Below are 27006 nucleotides of genomic sequence, written 5' to 3' on the forward strand. Positions count from 1 at the left end.
GCCTTCCAGGGATGCATCCGTGGTGATCACCAGAGGTGCTGCTGGAAGTAGGAATGGCAGTCCTATAGACAGATTCTTGTGATTTTTCCACCATTCCAGGCTCTTGGACATTTGTGGTGTTATCTTCACTATGTCTTCGAAAGAACCTGTACTCTGTGTCCATTGGTTTGTGAGGGCTTCTTGCAATGGGCGCATCCTGAGTCTGCAGTGCGGGATGAGGAGTATACAAGAAGACATCATGCCTAGGAGTGATTTGTAAGTTCGAACTCTTAGGGACTTCCTTGATGCCACAGCCGTGGCCAGAGATATTATCTAGTTTTTCCTTTCCTTTGAAGGAAATGTTCTTGCGCATTCTGTGTTCAAGGTCGCCCCAAGGAAGGTGATGTTCCTTGTTGGGGTCATGCAGGATTTCTCGTGATTGAGAGTCAATCCTAGCTGCTGAAACAGATTGGTGCAGGCGTTGGAGGATTCGGTCGCGCCTGCAGCTGAAGGTGCTTTTACCAGCCAGTCGTCGAGGTAGGGGAAGACCTGGTGACCCATTTGACGCAGAAAAGCTGCCACAGGTGAAAGGCACTTGGTGAAAATCCGCGGTGCGGGTTTGAGGCCAAACGGTAGGACTTTGAATTGGTAGTGCTGTCCTGCCACCTCGAACCTCAGGAATTTTCTGTGCCCCTTGAGTATCGGGATGTGGTAGTAGGCATCCTGGAGATCCAAAGATGTCATAAAATCTCCTTTTTCCAGTATGCCTAGTATTTCTTGGATCGTCACCATCCTGAACGACTGACTCTTCAGGAAAGAGTTGAGTGCCCTGAGGTCTAGTATGGGCCTCCACTTGTTCTCCTTCTTGCGTATAAGAAAGAAGCGGGAATAGAATCCCCTCCCTCTTTGAGACGATGGAACTCTCTCGATCGCTCCTTTCTTCAACATCGCAGATATTTCCTGGAGCAGCAGTCGTAGATGTTTGTGCGGAAGCCTGCGGGGAGGCGTTGCAGGTGGGATGGTGGTGAATTCCAGGGAATGGCCGAATCTTATTAACTGGAGTACCCACCGATCTGTGGTGATGAGATGCCAATTGTCTAGGAAATGGGTCAATTTTCCTCCAATCTTTAATGAGGGATATAGTTGCTGGACTGGCTGGAGTAATTGGTCACTGGCGTCCGCCAGTGCCCCTCCTCTGGTTTTTGCCCTTGAAGTTTGATCTCCCGTAAGAAGTCTGACGACCTTGTTGCTGCTTCTGTTGGTACTGGGATTTATTCTGATACGAATACGAGGACCTATTTTGATAGGATCCCCTGTAGGAGGACTGGCCCCTGGATTTGTTACCTCGAAAGGACTGGTTCCTTGCCTGCAAAGTACCAAGTGCTCTAGCAGTATCAGTGTCTTTTTTAGGTCTCGCCTAGACGAAAGCAAAAGCGAAAGCTTTTGCTGTCTAGGGAGACAACTTATGTTGCCGCTTTCTGGGGAATGAAGGGGAATGTGGACAGCAGAGTGTTACGAATTTCTTCTGGCGGAGATTGGACCTCGTGAGCGCGCACGTCGTCACTGACGCAAGCGCACAAACAAAGGCATCCACACACTGCATATACACACACGCACCCCCCCTTAAACATACACACGCGCACACAGACAGACAGACGCACGCACAAACACACTCAAACAGACACACACACACGCGTACACCCCACCCCCACTCACCCCTCCTCTCACTCAACTTACCTGTTCTGGCGGTGCACGGCGGCGGCTCCTTCTCCCGGGTGGCGGTAGCGCTTTGCGGGGCTCTCTCACCACATGAGAGCCCCGCCTTCCCCATGCGCCCGGCCGCTCTTCACCCGGTCCCCCATCTCGGGACCGGGACTCAATGCGGAGCCTTCGTGGCTCCTCGGGTAGCTCTCTGTCTCTCGGCGCGATGGGGCGGGACTTCCGGTTGGGGCCGCGCTGGCATTGGCCGGCTTCCCAACCGCTTCCGGGTCGTCGCGGGCAGCGCGGCGGCCCGGCACAGCCATGATGTTTTTTTTCTTTTTCTTTTTTTTTTTTTGTAAGAATTTTATGTGTGCCCAAACCTGCTTGTATATAAAAAAAAAAACGCCTCCTCCCTGCCGGGAATCTGAAGATGCCAGGTTTAGCTTGGATCGGAAGCCAGGGGACTAATTTACCAGAAGAAAGTTATTTGCAGATTAGTGAAAAAGAATGGCTAGATCGCCCTGCTGAGTCGATTAGTGCAACGCAAACAAGATAACGAGAGATTACCAATTTTCCCAACAACTTAATTTCGGATTTGGAGTGAGCCTGAAAGCGCTGTCGTTGTCTGGCACGTTTACAAAGTGAGCATGCTGGTTGAAGTAATAACTTGATGAGGGGTAATCCAGGAATCGTCTGCTTGCCAGCACAATAGAACGTAATGGCTGAAGATTTTTTTTTTAAATGGCTTCAATCAACACATGTAGTTGCTTAGAATCATATGCCTTTCATGCTTTTTTTTTTCATCACTAATTTTATCTATTTTTTATAACTCAAGTTGGTTAGCCCGAAAAAGTGTTTTTATGTGTCTAGCTTGAATGGTTTATGTAATATGAAAGAAAACATCCTTGCGCCGTACAATACAGATTTCCCATCTGTACTTTTCTTTCACTGCACCACTGTAAATCTGCAGTTTTGAAATTAGATGTACTGTTCAGCAATTTCAGACGCACTAGTGTTTACTTCTTTTGCAACTCGAACAAGAATTTATTTCTACCAAGTTAACACAACATACACTAATTTACCCTTAAATACTAGTTGCATTATAAAGGAATGTAAAAAAGGGATTGGTGCATTGCTGGACTTAATTTTAGCCACTAGTAATTACTAGGGGCTGCATCCCAGTCTGTGTTTTTTGAACACCATGGCAATCAGACAAAAAAACAATATTATGATAGAACTCCTTACTTCCGCTCCACCAAAGCAAGTGCAGCCTTAACTGTTAGGCTAAGTCCTCTCAGAACCAGAACACAAGCGAGCCCGGGCTGGATTTTAGCCTCATCAGTAGGGATAGTTTGTTCCACTGGCTTTGTGAGCACATGACCCATTTCTTGTTGTTTCCAGTAGCTGAGATGCCTGTCACACGAGCACTTACTTCTTTGATTTAGGTTTAGGCGAGCTCAGCTGGCGCAACGACTTGGGACTCCCCATGCATGACTCTAGCCTAGTTTTCTATCGTACCACACATCGTGAAACCTTTCACTTTGTGCATTAATCATGTGGCCCACAAAAGCAGCAGCTAACTACATTCTATAGAGAAAAAAATTGCTTTTCTTACCGCTACTGTACATCGTGAGTACTTTCACCTTGTGCACTAAGCTTGCGACCCACTTTAATCAAGCCCCGACCATTAATTAACAAAGACACATTCCGGCAGTCGCTCCTCCTTAACCCTCGGTAGTGCATATGCTTTTCACAGTATTGGTGACTGCGCACTCACATATTGCTCACTCACAGTAATGTAGCCCACACATACTGCACCCTCACACACACTGCCCCCTCACACATTGCGCACTCACTACTTTAGGCCACACACACTGCACCCACACACCCGCACTCTCACACACCTCGCAACCTCACACACTCTCATTACACTGTGCCCTCACACACTGCCCCTTCACACACTGACCCCTCACACACCGCGCACTCACACATGCGCACTCACATTGCTCACTCACACTACTTTAGGGCACACACTGCACAATCACACCCCTCACACACTGCCCCCTCACACACTGCCCCCTCACACATTGCTCACTCACACTACTTTAGGGCACACACACTGCACAATCACACCCGCACCCTCACACACCTCGCACCCTCACACACTCATTACACTGCCCCCTCTCCCACAGCACCCTCACACACTGCACCCTCACACACTGCACCCTCACACATTAGCCCCCACTCGTCGCCACCACAACATCACTCAGCGCCACCACAGCATCAACAACAACTGGTTCAAATATGTTCTCTCAATGTTTCAAGCTTTATTTCAAATGTCAAATTTTTTTTAATATTTCACTTCTGTTCTTGGATTTTCGGCACAATAAAATACACTGAACATAATCTTCACAACAGTTATTTACAAAAGTTTAAGCTATTGCCATTATAAATTACAATAAGTATTAATTATTAAAAAAACATTGATATTTGTAATATCAATACATCTAACTCACGTAAATACAACACATTGCATTACAAATGCTATAGGTGTCACATTTGCGAAAGTTATAACTATTGGCATTGTAAATGACAAAGCTATTAATTTCGCTATTTTCAAAACCAACACATAACAATATATAAATGCAATTACAATACAATACAATAAATAAAAAAATTGTAATTTACAATACCAATAGCTCAAACTTTCCTAATGCGAGACCTATTGCATTGTAAATGCTTGTTGATTGTTTGGAGCGCCTCGTCAATTTTGTCTCCGAAAAGGTGTTGGCCGTCGAAGGGCATGTCCAGCACCTTCGTCTGCACTTCTTGTCTGAATGATGTTGCCTTAAGTCATCCCTGACGGCGCAGGACTGCTGCCCCAGCTAGTTGCCGAAAGCCCGTCATGGCTACATCTATGGCACAATCAATGATCTCAGCTGCCGAGGTTTGACCCTCCGTAAGCAGTGCCTTGACCTCCTCCTGAACTGTATCTGGCAGTTCCGCTATATATGGGACTATATCTTCCCAAAGCTGGCGGTTATAACGCCCCAACAGGGCTATGGAGTTGGCCACCTTGATGGTCATGGCCGATGTTGTTGTAAACCGTTTACCGATTGTGTCCAACTTCCTTCCTTCCTTGTCTGGTGGGGCTGACAGAGGAGAGGAAGGGTTGCGAGAATTCTTTTGGGCCGCCTGGGTTACAACCGAATCCGGTTTCGTGTGCCCATTAAGGCAAGCTGCCGCTGTGGTTGGAGCCTTGTATTTTTTATCCAGGCGTGGAACCACCGCAGGTACAGAGGCCGGCGTCATCATCAGTTTCTTTCCCTGGTCCCAGAGAAAGTCTATTATTGGGATAGACTTCGTTATCTTCTTTGTTTGCTCCTTAAAGTCATATAAGAAGCACTCGGTCTCAGTTGATTCCATCTCCATATGAAATCGCTTCGCTGCTCTTTCCACTATTCTATGGAAACCGCCAATGTCCACTGGCGGTGAATCTGCCTGGCGCGGTTGGGGTGAAGCTGGGGAAGATGCCACATACTCTTCGTCCTCTTCGTGATCCGTCTGATCCTCTTGGACTTCCCCCTCTTCCATTTCTTCAGCCTCCTCATCTGATGATTCTATCACCTGAGGTGGCACTTTCTCATGGCGGACCTGAGTAGTTGGCCGTGTCTGTCTTGGGGCTGCCGCTGGTGTATTTGTAGCAGGCGTCGGGCCCCCTGTCTCAGTTGCCGGTGTTTCCGGGAAACGCTGTTTGTAGTCCTGGATAAGGTATTTAAGGTCATTCACAATTGCAGCTGGAAGGCATACCATCGGGGTGACCTCTGTACGAACATGAGCTTGGAAAGAGTGTTCCTGGTCGCTCATCTCATCTTGTTTTTCGTCCGTGCTCTGACATTTCACGTGAAGGTCTGAAATGGAAGTAGCCTGATCCAGGAGTTCTTCTTCAGATTCTTCACTCTGGAGAATCTCCGTGGGCAAATGACTTTGTACCTTACTTGGTGACGTTGTTTCTGGTGTAATCTGCTTCTTGATCAGTTTGCCAGACACAGGACCTTTTGCAGAAGCCCCTGCCGTCGTCCCTGGTGTAGTCGACGGTGGTAGGGTCAAAGACGACGTTTCTATCAGCTTGGATTTCTTCCACGGCTCAGTAATGACTAATTCCGACGACGATTCCCCCGTCGACGGTACCCTCGTCGACGGCATGACCTTCGACGACGGTGCCTCCGTAGACGATACTTTCTTCGTCGACGATGCCTTCGTCGACGATGCGCTCGTCGACGATGCGCTCGTCGACGATTCATTCCTCGTCGACGCCTTCGTCATCGTCTTTGTCGTCAACCCTCCCGTCGACGGTGGACTCTTCATCGACGATGTCGTCGTCGACGGGGCAATCTTCGTCGTCGACGAGGTCTTGGACGTCGACGACGGCTTCAGCAGTATTATAGATGGAATAGGTTTACCAGCTGATGACGATGAAGGAGTGGTCGTCGTCGATGAGAAAACCGACGACGCTGTCGTTGTCGACACAGTCGTTGTCGCTGTGGAGACGGAAACTGGCTCCACAACTCTTTTTTGCGTCGAGGAGGATGTCGCAAGCTTACTGGACGACTGCGTAGGCTTCTTAAAAGCCTGAGAGCCCTTTTCAGACACTGAAGATTTTGTCGATCTTGCCTCTGAAGACTTCTTTTGTACCTTCATAGGAGGAGTGTCTGAGGGGCCAGGGGACTCCACCCTTGGCCTCTTCAGGGAGACTTCTGAGGTCATTGAAAACCTTCCCTCTGAGGAATCCACATTTTCCCTCTTTTTAAGCCTGTCCAGCCAGATGAGCAGGCGACCTTCTCTGTCCCTCAAGGTCTTGTTAGGGAAAGACCTACATATCTTACAGTCTTTAGGTATGTGGTCAGGATAAAGGCAATATAAGCATAGGTCATGCTTGTCTTCCACATGTAGCCTTTTCTTCCCACATGAAGAGCAGGCCCTGAAAAGGGCTTTCTTCTGGGATTCAGACATGCCATAATCTTGAAGAAATAAATCACTTACTCTAATGATAAGTGGTTTGAAGTAATCCTGTCCGAGATTTTTGGAGAAAGAACTCACTTTTAAAAGTGAACAAGTTGGTTTTGAAGAGATCCTGAGGAGAACTCAGGTTGGAGACTCCCTAGCACAACGTGCGGTAGAAAATCTGAGAGACTGAGGCTCCTGTCAGGAAGGTTCTAGAGGGAGGTGATAGCTGATTGGCTGGCTCTAAGAGTTTGGTCCTTTTTACATAAGGACAAGGATAGGCTACTAAGGTGAGGCCCTTAGGCCTATTTTTCTCTATGTATTTCTATAGGACATTACTTTTCGATGTACCGGAGGCTCCCGTCTCGACGACGGGAAATGATTCAGGCATGTGAATCTATGAAAGACACCCCTAATACTGGATAACGAGGGGAGGACACCGACCAGGAGAGATGCGCCGAGAGAAGTTTCATGCGGAGCTCCCGCCGCGACTTCGGCTTCAACTGTTGACAGGCCTCACAGTCAGGCCTTACAGTCAGCGGCGCCATGATCCTCCCCCAAACACCACATACAAATGAGGTGCGGGTCCTCCGCCGACATAAGGTGCCCACAAAACGTACAAGTTTTGAAGCCCGAAGGCATTCGCACATTGTTCCCCAAAAGAAATGGAGAGAAAAAGGGGCCCGAACCAGGCCCGTAGCAAGGACCGGATCCGCGTTGCACGCATAAAAGGACAAAACTGACGTAGGTGCGCCTGGGCGGGTCTTATGTGACCTCGCTGACGTCAAGTGCGCGGACGACGCCTGGCTGAGTCGCGTGATGTCGTCCTGCCCTCGGCGCGCAGAGATGCGGTGTCAAAAAAAGTTTACGGATCCAGTCTCACGCCTGTAATTCTATGTGAAGGAATCTGGGGCTAGTAGTCTCTATCAGATCGGCGAGACTCTCCAAGGGCTTGAGGTAGAGCTTGCCCCAAGTTAACAAAGTCTCAGGAACAGCAAAGACTTCAGGTTCTTCGACCCGCAGCACTGGGGACTGTGTGTTTTGTGCTGCAACCCAAAGAACGCCACTCGACGACGTCTACCAAACCTGTGTCCTGAAGGCACCGCAGAGGGCACCACTGCAATGCCGCACTACGACCTTGGTTTCACCGATGACACAAGCTGACGCCATCACCGAGCCGCTGCTCGCACCGTGACCTCTGGACCTGCACTCTGTACCGCCTCGATACACGACGAGGACATGGCCTTCCTAACGCCGCCACTTCCCACCGAAATTGACGCCGCTGCCTGCACCATGGTTTGAGGGCACTGCTCGTAAGGTTAAACGATGCACCGCCCTCATCCCACACCGCAGCCTTGGCCTACCGATGCCGGCGCCATCGACTCCAGTGCGCCAGCCGACGACAGCACATCAGCAACGACTACGATGCTCCTTGCACCGTGACCTGCTAGCGCCATGACGAGCACCACCTCCTTCTCGTACCGTGACCCTGGTCTCACTGACGCCGCCACAGAGTAGCTGCTCGCACCGCGACCTGGGGGGTACCACACGCCGCACCGCTGCGCTTCACACCGCAGCACCCGACGCCTGTTGGCGCCAAAGCTCGGATCCCATCAGAAAGGAGGTCGACCTGCAACGCGAGTGACTTCAAGGGCCCCATCACCCTGCATCTTTGAAAGGTACTGTTTGCGGGTCTTCCCGACACCGTAGTTGGCCTGCGACCCCGGGGTCAGTCAGAACTGTTTTGGATTTTTTGTTCACAACGCCGTGATAGCCCCGGACGGAGCTATCGACATTAAGGAACTATTTTTAAAAGCATATTTTGATAAGTGAAGATTTTGAAGTATGGTTTTGTGGATTTTTATCGTATTTGGTCTCGTCTTAAGTATATAAAAATTGGATATTTTTCTAAACTGGTGTGGTGTCCTTTTGTAGTGCGTACACTGTATAACTGTTGGGTATGTGCAAATGCTTTACACACTGCCTCGAAGATAAGCTTGGCACCTCTTGCCAAGCTACCAAGGGGGTGAGCAGGGGTCATTTTAGAAGTGTAACTCCCTTATCCTGACTAGAGAGGTGGTTTCTGCCTCGCTTTGGCGCAAGTCTCAGCTAGCCAGAAATCCTATTTCTAACAGAGACACATAGACACCACAGCACCTGAGAGGAAGGAGGAGACAGGAGACACACTGCCTGAGAGCAAGGAGGAGACACATACACCCTGCCTGAGGAAGGAGGAGACACATACACGCCGCCTGTTAGGAAGGAGGAGACAGATACCCGCCACCTGCAAGGCAGGTGGAGACAGGAGACAGATTGCATACCGCCTGAGAGGAAGGAGGAGACAGGAGACACATACATGCTGCCTGAGAGGAAGGAGGAGACAGGAGACACATACACGCCGCCAGAGAGGAATGAGTTGACAGGAGACACATACACACCTCCTGAGAGGAAGAAAGAGACACGAGACACATAGACACCGCCTGAGAGCAAAGAGGAGACAGGAGACACATACACGCCGCCTGACAGGGAGGAGGAGACAGGAGACACATACACGCCACCTGAGAGGAAGGTGGAGAAAGGAGACACATGCACGCCGCCTGAGAGGAAGGAGTAGACAGGAGACACATACACACCACACCGCCTGAGAGGAAGGAGGAGACAGGAGACACACACACACCGCCTGAGAGCAAGGAGGAGACACATATACACCACCTGAGGAAGGAGGAGACAGGAGACACATACATGCCACCTGAGAGGAAGGAGAAGAAAACAAGTTACTTACCTGTAACTACAGTAATCCAGTATTGGTATCTTTCATAGATTCACATACCTGAATCATTCCCCGTCGCCGAGGCGGGAGTCCCACGGTAATAATATGTACAATAGCAGTGCCATAGAAATGTATTTGTAGTAGGCTGAAAAGACTATAGGCCCAACTAGGCCCAAAACTTAGCAGCCTATCTACCTCATTATGTAAAAAGAACTGAAACAGGAGTTCCAACCAATCAGCTGACGGCACCCTCTAGAACCTTCCCAGCTGAGGCAGTTCTCCTCAGATTTTCCCAGCACATGTGAGAAGTATGTATCCCTTATAAAGAACTGCCTTGCCGGGGAGGAGGGTGGGTGCATGTGAATCTATGAAAGATACCAATACTGGATAACTGTAGTTACAGGTAAGTAACTTGTTTTCTTATCCAGTATTGGGGTATCTTTCATAGATTCACATGCCTGAATCAGAATAGCAAGCAGTAAAGCCATATCTGTCGTTAGCGGAAGGTGGGAGACAAACCGTAATTGTACATATCCCCCACACAACCGGAAGGTTATAGAGCACTAAAATGTAAATATACACATATGCAGAAAAACCTTCATATACTATCGTTCATAATAAAGACAGCATTTAATAAACAGAACATTACAGTAAATCATACATGTTTTCATAACATCAATATAATGTGAGAGACCTTTGAAAAGTCTAACCTTAATAAAGAAGATGCTGCAGCACCGTCTCTCCAACTGCTGTATCATCCTGTAATGCCGACTGCAAACATTAATGCTTTGTAAAAGTATGGACACTCTTCCATGTAGCAGCTCGGCAAATGTTCTCCAGCGTGACTCCAGCAAATAAAGCTGTTGACGCCGACATCATTCTGGTGGAATGCGCTCTGACCTTTCTGACTAAAGGTCTATTAGCCTTATCATGACAGAATTGTATCACTGAGGATAACCATCTAGCTATAGTTGCTTTCGTCACAGCTTATCCTAGCGTGACCTGTCCATAAGCAACAAATAGCTGATTAGATTTTCTTATGTCCTTAGTTTGTTGAAGATAAAACTTTAGACATCAAGAGAGTGCAGGGCCTTTTCTGCCGGTGTGACAGGATCCGGGAAAAAGGTTTTCAACTTTACCGGCTGGTTTAAGTGAAATTGAGACGGTACTTTTGGAATGAATTTCGGATTTGTTCTCAATGTGACATAATCCTTCGAGAAATGGAGGAAAGGTTCTGAAATGGTAAAAGCCTGAATTTCACTGACCCTCCGGCTGAAGTGAGAGCTAGTAAAATAGCCACTTTCCAGGTTAAGAATTTCAGTTCAGCTCTATGGATAGGCAGAATGGTCTCCTCATTAATTTGGACAAGACAATATTGCGGTCCCATTCAGGAGGCGGAAGTCGAATTGGAGGAAAGGCTCGAAACAATCCTTTCAGAAATTGCTTTATCAGTGAAGATGAACATAGTGAAGGCTTGTTCGAACTTCTTCTGAATCGGGATATGGCGGCAAGATGTACCTTATTAGAAGAGAATACCAGGCCCGCCTTGGCTAGAGAAAGTAAGTAAGGTAGAATATCCTCAGGTGGAGCTTGAAGAGGATGGATATTATTTGCTTCGCACCAACAACAAAAGCGTTTCCATTTGAAATGGTACGTTCTGATAGTACTCTGAGCACGGGCTTGAGACAGAATTGCTCTACAGTCTTCAGAGATTTGGAGATCTTTAAACTCTAAGAAGTCAGGAGCCATGCGTGCAAGTGCAGCGATTGAGGATCCGGGTGCAGAATCTGACCTCCTTCCCTTGACAGCATGGAAAGAGTCGGTTTGAGACGAAATGGAGGTTGTTGAGATAACAGGAGCAGTTCTTGGAACCAGTACTGCCTCGGCCAGCGAGGAGCAATGAGGAGAAGAGTGCAATGTTCCCTCTTCATCTTCTGCAGAATCCTTGGTATTAACGGTATCGGGGGAAAAGCGAATGCATAGATTCCTGACCATCTCATGGACAGGGCATTCCCTCTTGACCCCCGTTGTGGAAATCTGCTGGCGTAGAATAGGCATTTGCTTTTTTGTCTTGGCGCAAACAGATCCAGAGTTGGTGTGCCACAACTTCGGAAGATTCTGTTCAGCTGTTCCTGTTCTAGCTCCCATTCGTGGCAACCTGTGAGGGATCTGCTGAGGTTGTCGGCTAAGGAGTTTTGAACCCCTTCACATGCTCCGCTCTGAGTGTTATGCCGTGCTGTATAATCCACTACCACATCTCTTGAGCTTCCTGCGATAGGGATAGAGATCTCGTTCCCCCTTGCTTGTTTATGTAAAACATGCTGGTGGTATTGTCTGTACGCACCAGTACCGATGAGTTTGCAATTCTCGGAAGGAACGCTTGCAAAGAAAGGAAAATGGCTCTTAATTCGAGACTGTTGATGTGTTTCTGCCGATACTGATGAGACCATCGGCCTTGAATCTGGAGGTCCTGAAGATGGCCTCTCCATCCCTCCATTGATGCATCCGTAGTCAGAATGAATTCCGGGATAGTTTGAAGAAATGTGAGGCCTGGAAACAGATTGCTTTCTTTCGACCACCATTGGAGAGCTTGCCTCATTCTGGGTGTCACCTTTATGCGATCGTCGAAAGATCCTCCTAGTTGTTGCCATTGTTGTTGCAATTCCTCCTGCAGTGGCCTCATCCTGAGTCTTGCAAAGGGAACTAGGTTGATTGCTGAAGAGCACATCCCTGAAAGAGACGCATTTGTCCGGACAGAAAGTGACTTTTTTGCTGAGATCTGCCATGCCAGTCTTCGGGGTCTGTCCTGACGTTCCTGAGACAAGAATGCTTTGCACTTTCGAGTGTCCAGAGAGGCTCCCAGAAAGGTTAACACCTGTAGGGGCTGCAATTGTGACTTCTTTGCATTTAGAGTGAGACCTAGACTTGAGAATAGACGAAGGGCGCTTTTGACCGCTTGTCTTGTGATCTGTTTCGATGGTCCTTTGAGTAACCAATCGTCGAGGTACGGGAAGACCTGTATCCCTTGGGACCTCAACGCTGCAGAAACTGGGGCCAAGCATTTTGTAAATATTCTTGGTGCAGACTTTAGCCCGAATGGAAGCACCTTGAATTGAAAGTGGACGCCAGCCACTGTGAATCGAAGGTATTTGCGATGTTTGGGGTGTATATGGATATGGAAGTAGGTGTCTTCCAAGTCCAGAGAAGCCATAAAATCGCCTTTGTTGAGACAATTGAGCACATCTGCCAATGTCACCATGCAAAAACTCTGTTTCTTCAAGAATTTGTTGAGCCTGCGCAGATCCAGAATCGGGCGCCACTCTCCCGATGTTTTCTTTATTAGGAAGAAACGAGAGTAGAATCCTCTTCCTTTCTGCGAGATTGGAACCTTCTCTATCGCATTCTTGCGAAACATGTTTAAGGCCTCTTTGAACAGTGAGTGAAGACGAGGGGAGGGGGACCCTTGGGCAGAGTCGTAGGTGGTTTCTTTAGGAATTGTAGAGTGTGTCCTTTTTCCACTAAATCGAGGACCCACCGGTCCGATGTGATGTTCTGCCATTGATGGTAAAATGCAGAGATCTTCGCGTCCACAGGGAGGAAAGGGTGTTGGACTGGCGTCCGGCAAAACTCATTGACGCTTGTTTGAATCTTGCCCTTGATTGTTTGCTCTTCGTCTCCCTCCCTGACGAGAGAAATTACTGGAGGTAGACTGACGATATGATGACTGGTAATACGGTTGCTTGTACTGCGATTGGTATTGCCTGTTCTGTTGGTTATGGTAATTTCCTCTAGAAGAAAAACCACGACCTTTTGCTCCTCTAAAAGAACCTCTCTTGTACTGTGGGTACCAAGCGATTTTGCGGTATCAGTATCAGTTTTGATGGTAAGCAAGGCGTCATCTATGTGTTTACTGAAGAGCGAGTCCCCATCGTAAGCCATATCAAGGATTTTTGTTTGAACCTCAGGTCTGAAGGAGGTTGCTCTGAGCCAGCCTTGGCGTCTGAGCACCACAGCACCCGCTAACTGACGGAAATTAGTATTCGTAATGTCCAGGGCGCAATCTATTATTTCTGAAGCTGCTCATTCTCCTTCAAGCAGTAGCTTACGTGCCTCTTGTTGACGATCCTCCGGTATCAACTCAAGGAATTCAGACAGCTGCGACCACATCTGTCGGTCATAGCGGGCAAGAATCGCAAGAGAATTTGATGCCTTGATAGAGGATGCAAAAGGGACTGGGAAAGGCTTGGGTCCTGTCACTATGCGGCCTGGACCACTCTCAATCAAGTAAACAAACAAAGTGGCCGGACAGCTTGAGTTTAGATACTAATTCAACGCCTAGTTCAATAAATTACCAGGTTGAACAGACATATGTCTGGAATTACTTTTTTATTTTATAAAAAGATTTAGAAAAATATTTTTCTTATAGCGTCAAGGGACACAACAAAACATTTAACGGATTTTACAAACAATACATTCCATAAATTGAAAGCAACAATACAAATCAATGGGGGTTTCCACCAGTGAAATACAAAACAATATACTTTTCATAGACAACTGTACTATGCCTCGAGTTCAATGATCTATGAGGCACCAATCCTGAATATGGAACAAACAAGTGGTCTAACAGAATGGAGTACTGGCCTACTTGTTTATCATCTGCAAAAGATACACAGTGCATTTATCACCAAGTGCTGCAACGAATAGGAATCACAAGGACGCAATTCTACAGTTTGCACATGTATTAGTTACATAGCGGTCTGTTTACACGGAGTCGGGTGCCGGAATTAAACGCTTCTGAAACGCCACAGAAAACGCACAAGTCCAGGCGGCGGCCGCCGCTTGAACAAGCGTCCATGAAGGGACTTATGCCCATACAAGGAAGCTCTCCTGATCTGCATAGTGCATAACTGACGTGTGCCGGCACCCCTCCTAATGATCGTCTTTGGCGCACCATTGAGGGAGTGATCCAAACCCCCAGCCAATAAGTGACAACGACCCCCCAGTCCACGTCCTGAGGAGAACCCGTCAAATACACTTGGGTTCGAAACGCGTCGACGTCCTTCCCTGCAAGATACCAATGTTTTAAGGCTCGATAGGAATGTAACTAATACATGTGCAAACTGTAGAATTGCGTCCTTGTGATTCCTATTCGTTGCAGAACTTGGTGATAAATGCACTGTGTATCTTTTGCAGATGATAAACAAGTAGGCCAGTACTCCATTCTGTTAGACCACTTGTTTGTTCCATATTCAGGATTGGTGCCTCATAGATCATTCAACTCGAGGCATAGTACAGTTGTCTATGAAAAGTATATTGTTTTGTATTTCACTGGTGGAAACCCCCATTGATTTGTATTGTTGCTTTCAATTTATGGAATGTATTGTTTGTAAAATCCGTTAAATGTTTTGTTGTGTCCCTTGACGCTATAAGAAAAATATTTTTCTAAATCTTTTTATAAAATAAAAAAGTAATTCCAGACATATGTCTGTTCAACCTGGTAATTTATTGAACTAGGCGTTGAATTAGTATCTAAACTCAAGCTGTCCGGCCACTTTGTTTGTTTACTTGATTGATAGAGGATGCAGCATTGATGGAAAACGTCTTGCCTATTAGGTCCAATCTTCTGCCTTCTTTGTCCGGCGGCGTTGAGATTGGAGTGAACGGATTCTTGGACCTCTGTTGAGCGGCTTAAGATATCACAGAGTCCGGACGTGGGTGACCCACCAAACAGGATGGAGTTTCTGGCGGTGCTCTGTACTTTTTCTCAATACGAGGAAGGACTGCAGGGATAGAAGCGGGTGTCTTCATAATCTTTAGACCTTCCTGCCAAATAAAGTCTATAATGGGTATGGCCCTGGTGATCCTCCTATACCCCTCTTTAAAATCATGTAAAAAGCAGTCGGACTGCTCAATGGTAACTGGCAGTTCAAACCTTGTAGCAGCCCTTTGCATAATATTATGAAAGCCTCCAATGTCCTCCGGCGGAGAATCAGAGGGCTGTGGCAAAGGAGGTGAAGACATGGGTATTACCTAATCATCCCATGGATCCGTAGGCGTGTTGTCTTGAGGCAGCTCGCCTTCCTCTCTTCCATCTTCATCCGAAGAGGAAGCATCCCGATCCTCTTGTGGCGCGGGTTCTGCAGTGTGTCTTGGTGACACTGGAGGCTGCGGTGGAGGAGGTGCAGGTACATCCGCTGGTACCGGAGGTACACTTAGCGTGGACGGTGTCGGTGGGAACCTCTGGCGATAGTCTGCCAACATGGCTTGCAAATCCTGTATCAAAGAAGGAGGGAGATGACTTGTCTCCTCCGGACGTGGAGGTCTGTATGGTTGTCTATAGAAAGGTGTAGACAACTCCTCTTGATAGTAATGTTCTTGCATATCCTCTTCGTCCTCTTCATCCTGGCATTTTATGTGCAATTCGGATGGATGGCGTGCAATCCCAAAGGGACCTTCATTATCTCCGTCATCCTCCTCAGAATCTTCTTCCTCTACATATGACTCCAAGATCTGCGATGGTAGCAGTGGGGAAATATTAGAGTAGTCCTGCCTATGATAGGTCTTGGGTTGAAAATGTGTATAGGACACAGGTGAGACATGAGACACCTGAGGTGGAACAGGCCAGGGTCTTGCTGGCGGAGTCTTGGCGATAGCTGAACTCCTTGTGGATTTAGGCGTCTTAACAAGCTGCGCTGAAGGCGGCTGGCTTATTGGTGGAAGTGCCGTCGATGGGGTCGTCGTCGACAGTGGTACTGTGGATGGACTCTTCGTCGACGGGGCCGTCGTCGACGGGGTCTTCGTCGACGAGGCCGTCGTCGACGGGGTCTTCGTTGACGAGGCCGTCATCGACGGGGTCTTCGTCGACGAGGCCGTCGTCGACGAGGCTGTCGTCGACGAGGCCGTCGTCGACGGGGCAGTCGTCGACGGGGCCGTCGTCGACGGGGCTGGCGTCGACGTGGCTGTCGTCGACGGGGTCGTCGTCGACGGGGTCGTCGTCGACGAGGCTGTCGTCGACGAGGCCATCGTCGACGGGGCCGTCGTCGATGGGGCCGTCGTCGACGGGGCTGGCGTCGACGTGGCTGTCGTCGACGCCATCGTCGTCGACGGGCTCTTCGTCGACGAGATCTTCGTCGTCGATGGGCTCTTCGTCGACAATGATTTTTACGTCGACGGGGCTTTTATCGTCGATGACTTCGTCGACGTCGATGCAATGATCGTTGACGATGATTTTGCGTCCTTAGCCCCTGAAGATTTCTTAGAGGAAATCTTAGCTGAAACAATAGGTGAGGTAATGGCAGATGTAGATCCCGTCACAGAAGAGCTTGAAATGGCAGAAGTCACAGAGACTGTGTGAGAAGACACCAGAGAGACAGTCTTAGTCTGGGCTTTACTCACAGTTTTTGATGAAGATCCTGGAGAAGTTGGAGATTCCATAGGAGGAGAGGACAACCTCCTTGAGGGTTCAGACACTCCGTGAGAGGATTTGTGTTGTTTTTTCCTCTCAGGAGAAGAGCTATCTCTAGATCTGGCTCTTTTGCTGGATGTTGAAGCTTTGTCCTCATCATCTGTGGAAGATGATTTGAGCCAAAGTAGAACCCTTGCCTCCCTGTCCCTGATAGTTTTGGCAGGGAAGGTGCGGCAAATCCTACAATACTTCACAATGTGAGAGGGATGCAGGCAGTAGATGCAGACCTTGTGCTGATCATCTACATGGACCCTCTTCTTATCACAGGTCCTGAAGGCTTTGAAAAGAGCTTTCTTCTCAGACATTCTGAAGAGAAAAGTAGAAAACTGAGTAGGCACTCAGGGAGACTCCCTTCCACACGACGTGTGGTGAAAATCTGAGGAGAACTGCCTCAGCTGGGAAGGTTCTAGAGGGTGCGGACAGCTGATTGGTTGGAACTCCTGTTTCAGTTCTTTTTACATAATGAGGTAGATAGGCAGCTAAGTTTTGGGCCTAGTTGGGCCTATAGTCTTTTCAGCCTACTACAAATAATTTTCTAAGGCACTGCTGTTGTATGTATTATTACCGTGGGACTCCCGCCTCGGCGACGGGGAATGATTCAGGCATGTGAATCTTTGAAAGATACCCCAATACTGGATAAGACAGGAGACACATACACGCCACCTGAGAGCAAAGAGGAGACATGAGACACATACACGTCACCTGAGAGGAAGGTGGAGAAAAGAGACACATGCATGCTGCCTGAGAGGGAGGAGACAGGAGACACATACACACCACACCGCCTGAGAGCAAGGAGGAGTCAGAAAGGAGACACATGCACGCCGCCTGAGAGGAAGGAGGAGACACATACACACCGCCTGAGAGGAATAAGGAAAAGACATGAGACATATACACACCGCCTGAGAGCAAGGAAGAGACAGAAGACATACACATCACCTGAGAGCAAGGAGGAGACACATACACACCGCCTGAGAGGAAGGAGGAGACAGGAGACACACACACACCGCCTGAGAGCAAGGAGGAGACATACACACTGCCTGAGAGCAAGATGGAGACAAGAGACACATGCACACCGCCTGAGAGGAAGGAGGAGACAGGAGACACACACACCCCCTGAGAGGAAGGAGGAGACAGGAGACACATACACACCTCCTGAGAGCGAGGAGACACATACACACCACCTGAGAGGAAGGAACACCGCCTGAGAGGAAGGAGGAGACAGGAGACACCTACACACTGCCTGAGAGGAAGCAAAAGACAGGAGACACATACACACTCCCTGACTAAGGAGGGCACAGAAGAGACAAGCACTCTGCCTGGGAATAAGGAAGAGACAAGATGGCACATCCACACCGGCTGAGAGGAAGGAGGAGACAGGAAACACATGCACACTGCCTGAGAGGAAGGATGAGGAGACATACACACTGCCTGAGAGGAAGGACAAGACAGGTGACACATACACACTGCCTGAGAGGAAGGAAGAGACAGGAGACATATACACACTCCCTGAATAAGGAGGGCACAGAAGATACAAGGGCTCTGCCTCGGAATAAGGAAAAGACAGGAGACACATACACACTGCCTGAGAGGGACAAGACAGGAGACACATATACACCGCCTGAGTAAGGAGGCCACAGCAGAGATCTGCACCAGGAGAGTGTGTGTCATGCAGACGGTGCTGCTCGAGAACCGTCTCTGACCCAATGTATAATATGAACAGTCGTGCGACAACTGCGCTCCTCTCCTCTGCTCATTCCCTTGCTTTTCTGATCATATCTGAAATCAGACCCATTCTAGATCCTGGTCTAAAGCTTTCTTGAAATCCTGAGGGTGCGACTTGCAGAAGAGATCTTTGATAAATATCTGTATACACTACATTTGCAGCTTTAGCATAAACCAGTGTTTCTTTGCCTGCTTTCACACCAAGTTTCTAAATCAGATCCATCCCGAGCCTGGTTCAGTCAACTAATGGCTCCTGGTATCTGCATACTCTCTTCCAGGTAGAGAGCATCGGAATGACATAAGCAGCTTTCACCTGCCATATGCTACAGTTAATTTACACCTATGCTTTGCTCGAATCAGCCGCACCGTGGATTGGTGTGAGCTGGGGCAAAAATCCTATTATTATTGACGGGTTCCTTCCTCCAGCAGTCCCTCTATTTTCTGCCTACAAAGGGAGCTCTTGCGTTACTTGCATTATAGACCTCTGTTTGAGAATCTAAAGATTCTTCATTCCGGTTACTGCTTCTGCTTTTACGTCCTACCTTAGTTGCTGTGGCTCCCTCGTACAGCTCTCTGCTTCATCTTTCCCTTGTCTCACACTGTTTCAGCCTGTTACCTTTCTTTTCATTTTTGGGTGTTGTCTTGCATTCCTGCTTGGTCTCAGCAGTGCTTCTGTTTCTATGTATTTGCTGGTTTGGCTGCAACCTCTGTCTTCTTGTAATTGGAGTTTCCTTTGTTTGTGACTTTGCTCTAAGTCTTTCTTCTAGTTTCCATGCGCAAGGAGGGCAATAGTTTCCCCAGTGTCTTCCAGGTGAATCCATAAGCTATAGTTGGTGTTTCCCTTTACCAAAAGGACATATGCTGTCCACGTGCCTTTAGGGTAATGCCTGTTCTTGATATCTGAATCCTTGTTAACGCTTTCTGTAGTTCTGTAAGATTTACGTGCGTGTTTTCCTCCCTAACTGCTCGCAATCTCTAATGTCCTCTGAGTCATCTCCGGTGCAGTTTCCTGACCTTTGACGGTCTCCAATTCTTTTCTAGCTGCTGCATCACTCTCTTGGCATTGGTCTATCCTGCCGTCAGTTAGTCTTTCTACTCTGGTTTTCTGCCCCATTTCCAAATTATTTCACTGCCTGGTGCTTCTCCTTATCCACTTATAGAGCACCTTCTGGGCTGGTCTCTGTTCTCATCATTTAAGAAAATGTCTCTGATTGGTGCATCAATATCCTTTGGAATCTTAACTTTCTTAGCATGTTATCTGTCTTAGTCCAGCATTACATGAAGAAAAACACCCTCTGCAAGCTTACCAAACTCTGTCACTGTTGTTAAGAGCTATCTGCTGGCATCCAGCAAAAAGGCCTTTCCTAACCTTCCAGTTGATCCCTTCAGTACAAGTACATCCCTTACTCTGACCAAACCTTATGACCCAGTTATTGGTACCCAGATATCCCTTTTCATCTCTTTTCCTACAGCCATCTCCTATGCTACACATTCCCTTGACTTCCATTGGTTGCTTATGATGGGCCAGGTATGAACTCTTTCTTGGTATCATGACAAATACAACCAACCGAATCTTGTGTCACAACCTCCGTGTCCTGACGGGAGACAAGTAAACTGCTTGAAACGTATCTCACGATAAGGACACATGAGACCTATGCACACTACCCGGGAATATGGAAGAGTCAGGAGAATGACGCACACACCTGGAGAATAACCATGGCATAAGAGACATACACAGTTCATGAGATTACGGAAGAGGCATGAGAACTGTGCACACTACCTCTGTATAAAGCACAGTCTGGGGACCCATGCAAGGTCACTGCTCGCCTATTCTACCACTCTCCCTCACCGTGCATATCCCTAAAGGGTCTCTGCTCAGCCCGTCTCAACAGTAAGTCTCCCCCTAGGAACTATGTCCTCATCGTGCTAATTTCTGAGGGCTCCTCCGTGCCACAAGGGGGCCTCTGTTCATCCTGTCCCACCAGGAGGTTTATGCTCATTTTGTCATCTCCTAAACCTTCAGTAGATCTCTGTTCACCTTGCCTCTTCATCTCCAAAAGGGTTCTATCCACCTAATTCCCCCACAAGGTCTTTGCTCTCGATTTCCTCCTACCCCAGGAGACCTTGTGTCCCAGTTCCCACTGAAGTCTCTGCGCACCTTCTATTTACTCTGGGAGCATCTAGGTACCTTGCCTTCTCTGGAGGTCTACGTTTAAGTTGTCTTACCCCACCCCCTGCGGTTCCAGTCACCTTGATTTCCACAAAAGCTAGATCCCTCTATGAACTTTGCAGAAGGTCTACTGCTAAGGCCTCCACTTATCATGCCTGCCCTTGATAGGGGCCTTTTCCTTACTTTGTGATAAATCTCCTTTCCACACCCTCCCAAGGATTCGACTCACCGTGCCCCGTACCCATTTTGCTCCCCGCATCCAGTTCTCTGGTCTCTGCTCACCTTGCCGTAGATCTCCCCCTTCCACCAGCCCTGGGGTCCTTTCTTGTTAAGTATTTTCACAATGTCGCCTTCCTTGAGAGTCAGCTCTGTCCGGTCCTTCGCGCAGAAATCGTAACGGGCCATGGCTGATCCAAAATATCGCACGCTCCCCTCTGTTTCAAAACAATGGTAAAAGGGCTCAGCATCATTGTTAATACAGTGACAGTGACAGTGCGCTACACTGTCTTTCAGCACCCTAAGCATAAAGGGGTGCTTTTAAATGGATTATAGTACCATGCACCCTAAAAGCATGCTTACAGCTAATGCTGAAGGTCATCCAATACATTCAGGCCAAAACATTTCCATCGGGATAGGAACATTCCAATGTCTCGTAACACCTCAGGAGCAAACTGCGCCAAGCAGCTTGAAAAAACTGTGACCCATTTAGATTTTTTGATAGACTCCATGAACATCACTCGAGGGGAGCAGAGCTCTGAGGGAGGTACAGGTGTGTGTAGTTTGCAAAAGCATGCCTTCCAATTTAGATAGTCAGAAGGATTTTTAGTTGTTGACAAGAAGATAAGCAGCTGTACTCAATTTGCTGATGACGCCTGAAGACATGGGGCCAGACAAAAATGCCCCCTACTATGTCCAAATAAAAGATCCCTTTTCAAGCCTCTCCGCCTTTGCACAAAGCACTATATGGCCACACGTTGAGATACTGTGCCACGATCTTCCATTCCAATCAGCCCTTTGCACACCTCCGAGACACCACCATACATGACCCACATCCATCTTTACCATCTTTTGCACTCTAATAAGATATCCCAAATAAGGGATCAAAAGTCTTTGATTTCAGATGGTGTTTATCACACCGAGGACTAAAAAATCAAGAAGATGCCACTAGACTCACATGTCAAGTAACTTTATAAAGTGCTAGACCACAATATCACCATAGTTTCTTAAACCAAAAGAAAAATATGTTGTAGGTACTCCATGAAAAGGCACTTGCGTGTGCTGGTCACAGAACCTCCATCATTATCATCATATATAAGCGCACGTTTAAATGCCTAAGTTGAGCATGTGCGCTGTACAAACACCTCTTACATTTAAGTTAATAGACTGTAATGTTGCTCCATCGATAATAAGAATCTAGGGCACCTTTAGGGTTTACATGACCACTGACTTCCCTTGGTTTAGGAATGTCAAAGTTGTTGGAGGGTCAGTTTTAACAAATATCTGTTTATGCAGTGATATAATATCATGTACTACGGTGAAACGCTTCCTCATGTTGAAGAAGCTCACTTTTTTGAATGTTGAGAAGATTATATCATATTTTTACATTATGCATGTTGCACGATATACATGGCAAACATTTTCATGGCTCGGCTCATGCAAGCAAACTTAGAGCCAAGTCAGACCCATGGTTCGGCTCTGGCTCAGCTCACCCTATTAATTTGCCTATGCGAATTCCTCTATTTGTGACTTGGGCTAAATACACCGGGTCGTCAGTCACTTTATAAAACATTGAGCCCTGCCCACATCCACTGATTTGACAGCTCTATCATCAAGGCTTCTTGTACCAGAGACAAAGAAGAGTGTGTACAGGGAAATAAAATAAGTGATCCTAGGGCAGTGTCTCTAGGCCGTTGTGTTGTAGGCGACCGTAATCGGGGGTTCCCATGGAGTCTACCAGGCCCAGGTGGAAAGGGTAGGGGTCATTGCTTCAGGGGAAGTGTTTGGGGTGTGACACCTCTCACATTCTTAGTTTGGTAATATGGTCTGGAGGTCCAGAGTCAATTCTGCTATGTCTGTGTCGGTCGTAGTTCTCATTTCACTAAGAGGTTTTAACTTCATTTTTTGGATCATGAGTTTAAATATATATTGTGCCAATTTGTTAAAAAACAGTAGTAAATCTGCACCCAGAGAAGAATTCCTTGAATGTGTGCACATTTACTACGTTTTGGAATTCACAAACATTGGCAGTAGTAGGCTTGGAAAGCTGGACCAGCCTCAAGTTTCCAGGCAAATTACTAGGAATCAAACACTCAAAAGATGATGGGATGAATGCTTGCAAATAGTTTAACCATTGGCAATCGCTCAGAGTCGCATTCAAACCCATTGTTTGAAACTCACTGTGCCATTGTAGGCAGAGTCCCACCGAATTCAAATCATTACTGACCCTGTTCCTCGTGGCAGCAGACCATCCTGAACCTTGGTCATCTCACTCCTCCACCATGGAGTGCGCTGCTTTTTAAGTTGGGAAACTTGAGATTCACACCCCCCGAATCTCACTGACTAGGCTACGCCCCAGGCTATGACGTTATGTTATAAGGACGAATCCCAGAATGACTGGTTCAGCCTTTGACCCTTCTGAAGCTGGTGAAAAAAACATCTTCAAACTGGGCTTTAGTGAAATGTGATATTTGCACTGCAAAACAATACAATTTGAAGTATTGTGTATTATATATATATATACATATATATATATATATATATATATATATATATATATACATATATATATATATATACATATATCAATCAAAGGATATAGCAGAAGAGCAAATAACTATTTATTACTGTTGTTGAGTGAAAAGATGGGCTAAGACCAATGACAGACAAAGAATCGAGTCATCCATGATGCCATTCCCTCAACCATGGCAAATATACAGCATATTATAGCCTATGCATCCCCATCTACGGTGTCTGTGCTTGCATTTTTTCATGTGTAATTGGTTTAACAAATGTGTTTAACCAGGACAAAAGGCGTTACATTTGTAAATCAAGATAAAATCACACTCCACAGATTTGGTGACTATTAGCAGAGCAGTTTCCACATGTTACTCTATTCTACTCACCTGTTTTGTATAGCGCATGGCTAACCGAATGGGCTTCCAAGCGCTGTCAGTCCAAGCTGGAGTGAGGATAGATTAAAGATATTTAGGGAAAAAAGCAAGGTTTTCAGTTGTTTTCTAAAACTCATTACGTTGCCATCCATTGTCAAACTGTTAGGCCAAGAGTTCCAGAGTTTTGGTGCAATATATATGAAAGGGAGATCTCCACTTCTAACTCTCTTGACTAGAAGCTCTCCTCCCCTTTCCCTTGCGCCAGCGCTGATCAAAGCTGCCGTGCGCCACGCACACACCTTAGCGTCACAGCGCTAAGGTGTGTGCATTAGTCTAACATATGTTTTGTACAGGAAGGGTACCCTCCTGTATAAAATACGATGCCCAGACACATGCAAAGTTTTTCCCACTTTGTATGCGTGCTGCACAGTGTAGCACGCATGCAAAGTCGGAAAAGGAAGGAGAAATGAAAGCATTTCATCCCTTCTGTGCGCCTATTCCAAAAGGGCGCAGTTTTCTCATGCTAAACTCAATCTACTTTATTTAGTACATTGGGTTTAGCGTGAGAAACCTTTGGTGGTGGCATGGGAACGCCCATACTCCTATTTCCAAATAGGCAAAAAAAAAAAAGATTTTGCGCTGATGCAACACGGTGCAAAATCTTAGTAAATCTCTCCCATAGTGCCTTAAATTGTATTCTGCAACGTATAGGCAGCAAGTGAAAAGTTTTGAGAGCAGCATGCGCTGACTGAGTTTACGAATACCCAGCAGTATTCGTGCTGCAGTGTTCTGAAGGATTTGGAATTTTTAAATGACAGACATTGGGCTGCCCAAGTTAAGTGGGTTGCCATAGTCGAGGCAGGAAAGAATCAGTCCTTGAATCACTCTCCTTCAGGCCTCCATAGGGAGCCATTTCAGCGTCTTCCTTAAGGCACAAGGTACGAAGCAGCTGCCAGTCACTTTCTTTACTTGGGATGACATGGAAAGATGCTTATCTAGAGTAATCCCTAAGCTCTTGACTTTCAACTTGGGGGATGGACGTTCCCCTAGAAAAAGAGATCAATTAAGTTGGTCCCAAAGCATTGGATTGTTACCAACTACCATGACCTATGTTTAATTTTCGTTTAGTTTTAGGCAACTGACTGGTATCCATTCAGACACGTTCTCTAACAACTGTTAGGTCTCGAGGAGGTGGATCCTATATCATTCAATAGAGACAATAATCTGAGTATCGTCCATGTAAGATACCATCGTAAAGCCAAATGAGCAGATAATATTGGAAAAGGGGCAAACATACGGATTAAAAAGTGTAGGGCTCATTGAGGAGCCCGGTGGTACCCCAGATTTCACCTGATGGCTTGAAGAGAGTAAGAGCCCCTCACTAACCTGAAAGCTCTGCTTCTCCAAAAATGAAGCAAGCCATTTTAAGGTGCTCCCTGTAATTCCTACTTCATCCAAATGGTAGAGTAGGGTGGGATAGGCGACCGTATCAAATGCAGCACTTAGGTTTCACTGCCTGGAAGGGAGACTTACAGTCTAAATTCTTTTTTACAGTAATAGCAACCCCTCCCCCAACCTTGTCAGTCCAATCCCACCTGGCAATTATACAGCCTAGCAGAAGAGCTACTGCCATATCTGGTCAGCGGTCATCATTGAGCCATGTTTCTGTTAGAAAGAGCGCTTCTGGAAAGGTTCTTTCTAAAAAGGTAAATAATTCTACTTTGTCCTTAGGGAGGGATCTGCAGTTGACTAAATACATGTGCCACCTATGAGTTGGCTGACTTTGCATCACCTAATTCTCTTCATTAGATGAAATAAATGGTTCAGTGCCACCTTTGTCTTGGCCCTGTTAGTATGCATTTACAGAGAAGACACTCACCCGCTAACTGGGTCCAAGGAATGGCGACATGCTTCATCAGGCAATTTATTGAGGCTCACCATATCTGCTGATGAGTTGCTTATCCTATCTGTTTTAAAACGACCAGGGTTTTGGCCCTGACCTCAGCCGGACGCCTTTGGTGCACCAGCTGCACGCTTCCGTGCACCGGCTCCCATTAAATACTGCGGCTGTATAAAAGACTAGAACGCCAGCAAAAATGGTGACTAGTAGCTACTGTGAAAAGACTATCGATACTGAATGTGGCAGAGTAGCCAATGAGGTCAAAATGTTACAAAAACGCCCCAAGTGCTTCTTTCACCCAAAGAATATCAGCGCCTATCAAGTGCAAAAATGTAGTCACAAAATACAAGTTTAAAACATTTTTAAAAAGCTAACTTAAAAAGCTATCTTGTGCAATTGAGTTTTAATATTAAACAGTTTGAACACTGGAACGGGTAGGGAAATGATCAACCCACTTTCCCGCTAGCTGCCGCCTCCGCACACTGGGCGGGGTTATGTAACAGTTATAGGATTCCCCCAGTTTGAAGTGGTATCGGGCTTGGCTATAAACCCAGAAAAGTCTGTGGGATTCTACTTCTGGGACGCACCCCATCTGCCCTCTATATGGTTTGGCACCTACATGATTTCAGTGGCTCAGTCCAGCTTTAAATACCTGGGAATCCGCATATACAGGAAAACGGAGGACCAGTTGAATGGCAATATCTCCAGGGCCATCGCTGGCCTCCGTGGCAGTACCGGCTTTTGGATCTCGCTACCTTTGTCAGTCATGGGCCGCATTGCAATAGCAAAGATGGTAATGCTACCTCGCTTACTGTATCACTTCGTGAATCTACCCATATATCTCCCACACCGCATTTTCGCGACAATTAAGTCCTTACTGACCACTCTTATATGGGGGTCGGGCAGACGACGGATCAGTCTGCGTAAATTACAACTTAGTACCTCTCTGGGGGGCCTAGGGGCCCCTGACTTTCAAGGATACTATTAGGCAAGTCAACTCCAATGGTTGTCTTACTGGCTGGCCGGAAGAAACCTCCATGAGATCGGATGGACAACGGAACAGTTGGAACGGGGCGACTTACATACCCTATTGCTACCCAAAAGTAAAATACCAAGTTTGTGCCACCCATTGCTACGTACTGCCCTTCTCTGTTGGAAGAAGGCGCTGGCTTACACGTCGTCCGC

At 47.1% G+C, this 27006-nt stretch overlaps 1 protein-coding gene across 1 annotated transcript in view; it reads right to left on the reverse strand.

Annotated features, from left to right (window-relative positions):
* The window catches only part of VAV1 (vav guanine nucleotide exchange factor 1), a 650161-nt gene that overhangs the window by 15050 nt on the left and 608105 nt on the right, over positions 1-27006 (reverse strand). Inside the window, exon 26 of the mRNA XM_078686053.1 lies at positions 21094-21245. Coding sequence (XP_078542179.1) covers positions 21094-21245 — 152 coding nt within the window. The remainder of the gene's footprint in view (positions 1-21093; positions 21246-27006) is intronic.

The sequence above is a fragment of the Lissotriton helveticus genome, chromosome 1_1 (assembly GCF_964261635.1).
Source record: "Lissotriton helveticus chromosome 1_1, aLisHel1.1, whole genome shotgun sequence".
Classification (NCBI taxonomy): Eukaryota; Metazoa; Chordata; class Amphibia; order Caudata; family Salamandridae; genus Lissotriton; species Lissotriton helveticus.